The sequence below is a fragment of the Pocillopora damicornis genome, chromosome 5, assembly GCF_964200805.1.
Source record: "Pocillopora damicornis chromosome 5, jaPocDami1.2, whole genome shotgun sequence".
In the NCBI taxonomy this organism is placed as follows: Eukaryota; Metazoa; Cnidaria; class Anthozoa; order Scleractinia; family Pocilloporidae; genus Pocillopora; species Pocillopora damicornis.
In genome coordinates, this window is record NC_142674.1 from 9,039,936 (window position 1) to 9,048,658 (window position 8,723).

Sequence of the window (8,723 nt, forward strand, 5' to 3'; positions counted from 1 at the left end):
GGGGATTATCTGTCTGGTATTTAGACAAATTACATAGCTCACTATGAATATGAATAATAATGAAACGACTGGACACTGGCAGCGGCTATTATTTTGAGAATTTAATCAGTAAGTGCGTGAGTGCAACTTCCATAATCGCATTAGTGGCTACGAAAGCAGGAGATAAGAAGAAAACACTCTTATATAAAAGGGTTATATAAACAGGTTAAAACTGCAACAAATCGCTTTAAAGGTGATCACGTAATGTATTCATAAGGGCTATTGACGTGTTGACGTGGCTAATGACATAAGCCAACACACAAACATTCAAGTGATGGCTACGCGAAATGGTGTATGTCCCGGCTACCATCTCTGCTGAGACTTGGATCATTTCTAAATTTATCACGAAAACAGCCTGAAGGATTGACACATGACATAACAAGTAAGATTAGAGTTATGAGGAAAAAAGGTTAATGGATTTAGAGACCATCGACACATGACATATACGCGGGCTGGAATTCTAGTAACGAAACCTAAGGGTGAAAAGGTTACTTCAACATATACCAAGCTCCCGTTCACTTTAAATTCCACCAATATCAGTGGGAACGTGGAAGATTGAAAACAACTATCTGCATAGTCTCAACTCATTACATCGATAGATTTATTTGAGGTACTTTAACGATGGCGAACGCTTCCACAACAGGTCCGGACGTCAATTCAAGCTATCATGCTGAAGCTCAGCTTCTGCCGTTCGGAACGTTGATTGTCTTCGTCAATGGCGTTGTATTTTTACTTTTCGCTAAAAATAAACGTTTAAGAACGCCAACAAACTATTTTCTGTTCAGTCTGGCTGTGTGCGACTTTATGACGGGGCTCATCATTATTCCTCTGGTTATTATTGTGCTCACAAGAGTCATTGCTCCCCCATCTGGTGTCATCGTGGGATTTTTCGTGACTATTCTTCACAACATGTTAGTAGTTTTAGTGATATATCACATCTTCATAATAACTGCCGAGAGATATTTTTCAATCGTTCACCCGTTTCGTCATCGATGGAAGACAACAAAGATTTCAGTTTTGAAGATTATTGTTGTTATTTGGTCGGCTGCGATCGTAATAGCTTTCCTGCCTGTCACGTGGTTTCATGGTTTTATTTATTTTCAAGAGGACATTTCATCTGCAACTCTACAGATACAAACGGGACATAATATATTCTGTATAGTTTTCGTGTTCCTTTTGCCATATGTTTTAATTGTTTATTTTCAAGTCTCTTTATACAGAAAGATTAGACAAAGGACGTTCGTTAGCAAAAGAGAAAAACAAAAATACACTGTAAACCACAAGGCTCATAATGTCAGGCGGAGTCTGATAATTTTTGGACTTATGGCCTTGCTTTATGCTATCTGTTGGTTTCCTTGGTATGTGATCAGCTTCTTCAGTAGTCTCTGGTTCCCTCTCTCTGGAGAAACGCGAAGAACTTTGTCGAAATTTGCACATGCCTTTCTCATCATAAGATATTTAACCTCCATTGTAAACCCTGTACTTTATACATTTCTCAAGAGAGATTTCCAACAAGCTTTCAAGATTGTTGTGCTAAGACGGAATATACGACAGGAGAGTAGTCACGCAGTGTATTTGTCCCCCCGACAGAGACTGCCTCGCAATGCTGACCTTGAAGGGTACGTGAACATTGAGTATGTTTCAACAGTGTAGATTAAAACTAATTGAAACACAGGCGGCCCAAGCTACAATTGTGAGATGATCACCTTGCGAAATAAGAGTCATGGCGAAATTATAAGAGTTTGTATGGGAATTTTTTGTGACCGCTCGTAAGAATTAAACAAATACAGTCAAATTCTTAATAAAAATACGCAACCTTACTTTCACAGTGTATTGCTTGTTATCTGACCACTTACTATGTTAATAAGAACCCATCTTAGCGAGTTATCCATTTCTAGGTTTACTACTTATATAGGAAACCCAAGGCTGAACACTCCATTTCCGAACGCCCGATCCGACAAGCGAAAAGTCGTAACTCAAAATGACCGAGCGGCCAAAAATCCAATGCAGAACCCAAGGACATATGCTACCCTAAGTTAGCCATGTTCTACCACGTTAACCTACATCTACCCTAGGTTAGCCATGTTCTACCTCGTTAACCCACATCTACCCTAGGTTAGCCATGTTTTACAACGTTTACCCACATTTACCCCAAGTTAACCATGTTCTACCATGTTAACCCACATGTACCCTTCATGACAGGACGGAAAAACGCGTGGACTGTAAGTACCTCCCGTTGTCCCATACAAAGCCTTAGAAAACTTTTCTAAGGCTTTGTATGGAACAACGGGAGGTACTTACAGTGCATGCATTATCCGTCCTGTCATGTAGCCATGTTTTACCACTTTAAACCCCATCTGCCCTAAGCTAACCATGCTCTACCTCGTTAACCACCATCTACCCTAAGTTAAGTATGTTTTACCCCGTTAACCACCATCTACCCAAAGTCAGCCATGGTCTACCACGTAGTTCACGTTCTACTACATTCACCATCATCTACTCTCAGGAAAGCACGTTCTACCTCATAATCCCTAATGGTGGCTCATTAGCAAACAGTCAAGCTATATATTTAATCAGCAACAAGAGTCTCAATGTATCACAATGAAAAGTCACGTTTGGGATATTGTCAAGAAGACGTTCTTAGAACTGGCAAAAAAGAAGTGCGATTCATTATTTGATTTGTCATCAGAAATATAGGAGTATAGTTTGTATGTTAGTTTTATGCTGTACTTGATCCATGCAGTTCTTATAGACTTAATCTTTTTTTCTTAACTCTCTATCTGTCCGATGCGTCTCCCTTTTCAGTGTAAGATCGCTCGTTATCGTCAAGTAATTTGAAAACTCTTGAAGTAATCATGTGTAGAAATACGATACCATACTCAGGTGTATTTCGCAGAAGTTTGGCTAAGAAACCTTGAAAAGGGTGATGGGGTTCTTAACGATAACATAAGTTTCACTCCAAGCATTTCTGTGGTCAGTTTTTTCAAGAGAGAAACACACTTGGTATCGCGACATAGTAAAGTTCCAAAATAAGGTATTGCAAGGTTTTATTATTACAGTTATCTTTTCTGGGTGAAGGCACTGGAAGGAGGTTACATTTTTATTGTGCAAAAAAGTCACTATTTAATACAAAGTACCAGCGGGAGAAAAAGTTTATTTTCATACAATGGATTCCTATCAACTACTGGTAATGATTTATTGAAAGTAGTATGTACTTAATCGCAAAAAATACAATTTCCTAGATTGAGACTGATTTAAAAATTCCTATTTTCCACAAAATCACTCGCCAAGTTGTTATCAGACAGTTTGTTGTCGGACTGCTGCCATTGGATTTAACATGGTAGAACATCGCTAACTTGCAGTAGATGGTGGTTAACGTGATAGAACATGGCTAACCTGGGGTAGATGGTGGTTAACGTGGTAAAAAATAGGCTAACTTAGGGTAGATGGGGGTTAACGTGGTAGAACATAGTTAACTAAGGGTAGATGTGGGTGAACGTGGTAGAACATGGCTCACTTGGGGTACATGATAGAACATAGTTAACTTAGGGTAGAAGGGGTTAACATAGTAGAATAAGATTAGCTAGGACATATCGTTACTCATACGTGAAAGTTATGACATTAATATTATTCAGCCACGAAGTATATACCATCACGACACACGACCGTTGAAACTAGCTTGGTAACCTTGCCTCCTTTGCAAACTGAGCCTCGCCGTGGACCACACCGTCAGTTGGCACCCTTGGTTCTAAAACAATTTGTTTATTCCCATACAAACTCTTATAATTTTGTTATGACTCTTATTACGCAAGATGATCATCTCACAGCTGGAGCTTGGGCCGCCTGTAATGGAAAGTAATTTAAGCATGCAGGTTCTGATAAACAGTACACGAATAGAATCGTGAATCGTGCGGGCGAGCCATGCGAGCATATGGGAGGTCTCTAAAGGTGCTTGCAGCAAGAATTTTTGTATCAGAATCCTCATGACCTCTCACACGTTCACACCCCTGTACCAAAAAGTGCGTGTTTCACCGCATCTGTAGCAGGGCCAATAAGAGTTTGCTTCTAGCCCTCATTTTCCTCTGTTACTTCATTGCTCGTATACAGAGGAAACTTGTCTTTTCAGACCAATTTATAATAATTTCTATTCAAGGAACAAGAAGACCCGCTATAAAAAGCACTCTGCTGGCGGTCTATATTAAATTGACATTTTTGATCAGTTTGTCGTGGTGTTCAGTGATTGATGAGGTTCGCAATAATGTTGACAAACTTCATCTTCTTGTCTAAACTGCCTTCCCAGTTTGGGTTGAAACTTTGCAATTTTGGTCTCCTTCCAGACAGTGAAGGGGAAAAAATCACTTTAATGAAGCCCAATAGGGAAAATAACTAAATAGGGAAATAGCAGCCTAGGAAAATGATGAAAAGTTACGTGTAACAACCTTGTTGGAAACATTACCTGAAATTCCACACAAATAATGATACTGCAAACTCAAAAGAATTGCAATTAGCAGTTTGTACGGTCATCAGCCATTGCTTGATTTTTTTATGCTGGTGTAATGTTTATTTTACTTTTTCTTTTTTTTTTTAATGAGACTCTATAAATGTGACCATTTATGAGAAAACGTACTTTGACGCTTTTCTGTTAAACGTTACGATAGGATTTCAGTAAGAACAGTTGGGGCAGTCGCCAACGAAAATCCCTAAACGTCAGCAAAAAATGACCGCTCCGTTAGAATTAGCATTCGTTTACTTAGTGACATACCGTTCAGAAACGCTAAGAATACGTTGGGATCGAATGCAGCTCACGCGTGCCTTGTCTGATGAAAGTTATGAAGAGCTCCTTTGATTACCTTTGCTATCGGCCTCTGCTGTAAGAACAAATACGTTTTTTGCAAAGAAAGAATTTTAATGTCACCAGTATATTTATTGAAGGAATAATAAGTGCTGCATATAGGCGACGTTGCAGAGACTTGAGAGTGAAAAATTGTTCTGACGCTGTCATAGAATTTAACCGAAGTCTGGATTCACATTACTGGAAAATTTTCTTTTTCAAAGTTTCGTGAAACGACTGCTTCATTCCTTTTCTTTTTTCTTTTCTTGTATTTAACCAAATGCAATTTGAGCGGTTGCTTAAGCCTGATAAATCTCATTGTCGTTATTAAAAAACCTCACGAAATTAAATTCATCCTTTTTTCGGAAAAGAAGAAAAGTTTGAGGACAGAAAATACAAAATCATTCACGAAATTATGGCTTCTTTGTCTCTCATTTTCCTGCATTACATTTATTTTGAAATCACAGGGAATCCTTGCGGTCTGGACAAAATATTACATATTGTTAACCCTTTCACTCTTTTGATCTAAAAAAACAATTAATCATACTTTTGTATTATTTTGTTAATTCTGGTCCTAAATCAAACAACACACCCTAATTGAAATTATTCTAAATTTCCATAACATGTTTGGTTCATGATGTTTTGATGCTGCAGGGTAAATTACTTACATTAAATTCAAGGTGTGATTTTGTTCTTGACATTATTCCAGTTTGTTATCAAGTTTTAAGAAAAGTATTAAAAAAAATTAATTTTGTTCCGACAAAAGTTTTTAAGAAAAGGAATCATATTCCATATAATTGCATCCAGAAAAGATTGGAAGCAACACCTGTGAATTAATTCTGCCTCTGAGAAAAAATAATGATATATGAAAATCGATGCAATGGCAAAATAACTTAGCAGAGAACTTTCGGCTCATCTAAAACAAAGGTTAATGTGAAAATTAGGGAACGGTTTATGATCTCCTGTGGTTTCTTTGTTGGAGCGGAAGAGAAACCGAGTCATTGAGCTTTATTTTAAACCTGAAAACATTTTCCTGTGGTGTCTTCATCCTCCGTCTAAATGTATCGCAGTTATCAGCTGTTTTCGGAAATTATATTTTTCCTGAAACCTCCCGAATTACATTGACTTGGTCAATTCTAATACAGATATGGTTGATGAGACCCCCAGTAAGAAACTTTTAGCTCGAGTTTATCATAAACATGACAATATATTATAGAAATAGGGGGTAGATTGGCATGTTACGATTTTCAACATTTGTTGAGAGCATCATATTTAGATTTCGGCCTTTTCTATGACTATGATAAAAAAATATACGAACGACAAAAACAGATGCCCCGTGACGAAGCATTCTGATTTTTTTTTCGAAACGCTCGTTGACAAAGGTAATATAACCCCAGCAATAAGACACTTAAACGCGCGATGTGAAACTCTCATTTAAAATTAAACTTCAATTATCTCCCAAGACAAAAACTCAAATTTATTTGAATTTACTCGCTTGAGCTCAGCTAATGTCGAGATTTCTGAAGTATTTGCATCATAAACAGCTAAAATGTAATTTTGTGGCTGAAGTGTCAGCGAAATTATCAGAAAATGGTCAAAATAGTCAGCATTTAGGAAATTAATGTTAAAAATCTGTAACATTGAACAAAAAGAACCGACATCCTGATGTGGTATCAGTGTAATATTAGTTTATTTAGTGCTTTTAAGATGTCTGTAACAGGTGATACACATGGATTAGAGCGATAAAAGGATAATGCTTGTGTATTGCTTTGCGCAGGCAATCGACAGAAACTTTCATTCTGCGAGCTTATGAATGCGTATTAACAGAAATTTAATTTCTTAACGCATCTTACCACCCTATCAAGAAGATAACTACAGCACGGATGGAAAACGGTATAAAATAAGTATTTATCATGGCGACCATAAACTCCTCGACAAACCTAACAGACGAGAGTTCTGGGTATTATGCCCAGCTAATACCAATCGCGGTGTTGATTGCCTTCGTTAACGGCATCGTATTTGTGCTTTACGCCAAAGACAAACATCTAAGAACACCAGCTAATTATTTGCTGTTCAGTTTGGCAGTATGCGACTTTATGACAGGGCTTATTAATATTCCTCTATTCATTATTGTGTTCACAAGAGTATTTGCTCCTCAACCTGGCAAGATTTTCGGATTTTTCGTGGTAGTTCTGCATAATATGGTAATAGTTTCAGTGGTTTACCACATCTTCTTAACAACTGCCGAAAGATATTTTTCAATCGTTCACCCGTTTCGTCACCGATGGAAGATAACAAAGGGTACAGTTTTGAAGATTATTCTTGTTATTTGGTTGGCTGCCATCGTGATAGCTTTCCTGCCTATCGTGTGGTTTCATAGGTTCATTTACTTTCAAGAGAACATTTCATCTGTAACTCTACAGATACAAACGGGTCATAATATATTCTGTATGGTTTTTGTGTTTCTTTTGCCATATACTGTTATGGTATATTTACAAGTTATTATGTTCAGAAATATTCAAAGAAGGTCCTTTAAGTTTGGCAAACAAGAAAGATTAAGCTGTACTGCAGTAAACCGAAAAGTTAACAGCATGAAGCGAAGTCTGATCATTTTCGCGCTCATGGCTTTTTTTTATGCTGTTTGTTGGTTTCCTTGGTATGTGGTCAGCCTCCTGATCAATCTCTGGTTTCCTCTTAGTTACGAAGCACAGATTGTTCTTTCGAAGTTTGCTCATGCATTTGTCATAATAAGGTATTATGCTTCCATTGTCAATCCGGCACTTTATATATTTCTTAAAAGGGACTTCTTCGCGTCTTTAAAGTCCATCGTTCTACGACGTACACCAAAAAGAACAAACAACAGTCAAGCCACAAGTTTGATCATGGAACGCACAGTTAATTGAGAATATGCTCTAAGCCTGTTAACGGGGCAGGATAAAGAAGCACTATAGAATCTTTCGGTGGTTTAGAACTACAAAAAAAAAAAAAAAAAAAAAAAAAAATGGCAACAAAGGATGCATGATAAAAATTTGGCATTAGTTATTGAAGATAAAACTTTGACTCCCTGGTTTCTTTCCCCATCAGGACCTTTATGGTACATCAATTGTTTTTATTTACTCCATCATGCTCCAGCCTATCGCTCCCCATGTAAGAACAGTTCGTAAGATGGCCGGTAGAGGTTCTTATGAAATACTCAGTTTAGCCGAGAGTGTTAACGTTTTCTGTAGCAATTTAAAACGACTTCGCTCATGCCTAAGCTTTCTTATTCCGGAAAGCTTTAATAAATGTAATTTTCATACGTCTAACAGCTAAACTTTTTGACCGTTTTACGGCCAACGGCCAGCCCCATTGAGACCTTCTGCACTCTGCTTTTATCAATATATTCAAAACTCATCTATAATATGATGACCTTCGTCAAAAAGTTTAAATGCTGTTCATGAAATCAGAATAAACCCTATTGGTTAGTTTTATACTTTTTACAAAGTAAATATACTCGGGTTTGCTATCCATGCATGCACAGAGTTCTCCCAGTGACTCCGTAATTTTAAACTCCAGATCTAGTAGCTGACATTTACCCGATTAAAATTAAATGATGAAAGTGAAATGTGATCATCGCAGTAAATTTTCCAATTTAAGCAATTGGAAAGAAGAAGCCTGAAAAAAATCAGGGCTTCAACGGGATTCGAACCCGTGACCTCCGCGATACCGGTGCGATGCTCTACCAACTGAGCTATGGGTTCGAATCCCGTTGAAGCCCTGATTTTTTTCAGGCTTCTTCTTTCCAATTGCTTAAATTGGAAAATTTACTGCGATGATCACATTTCACTTTCATCTACAACCGCAGTACAAATAT

At 37.6% G+C, this 8,723-nt stretch overlaps 2 protein-coding genes across 2 annotated transcripts; both read left to right on the forward strand.

Moving 5' to 3' along the window:
- The first annotated feature begins 299 nt into the window (after positions 1–299).
- LOC113666138 (neuromedin-U receptor 2) lies at positions 300–1,865 on the forward strand. Its single transcript, XM_027181898.2, has one exon. The coding sequence runs from the start codon at positions 661–663 to the stop codon at positions 1,690–1,692; it is 1,032 nt and encodes a 343-aa protein (XP_027037699.2). The 5' UTR covers positions 300–660; the 3' UTR covers positions 1,693–1,865.
- Positions 1,866–6,433: 4,568 nt separating this feature from the next.
- On the forward strand, positions 6,434–8,166 carry LOC113666136 (neuromedin-U receptor 2-like). Its single transcript, XM_027181896.2, has one exon. The coding sequence runs from the start codon at positions 6,784–6,786 to the stop codon at positions 7,771–7,773; it is 990 nt and encodes a 329-aa protein (XP_027037697.2). The 5' UTR covers positions 6,434–6,783; the 3' UTR covers positions 7,774–8,166.
- The last annotated feature ends 557 nt before the right edge of the window (positions 8,167–8,723 follow it).

Excerpts from the sequence above, each read along its gene's own strand:
- LOC113666138 (XM_027181898.2), top strand. The coding sequence starts at position 661 with ATGGCGAACGCTTCCACAACAGGTCCGGACGTCAATTCAAGCTATCAT.
- LOC113666136 (XM_027181896.2), top strand. The coding sequence starts at position 6,784 with ATGGCGACCATAAACTCCTCGACAAACCTAACAGACGAGAGTTCTGGG.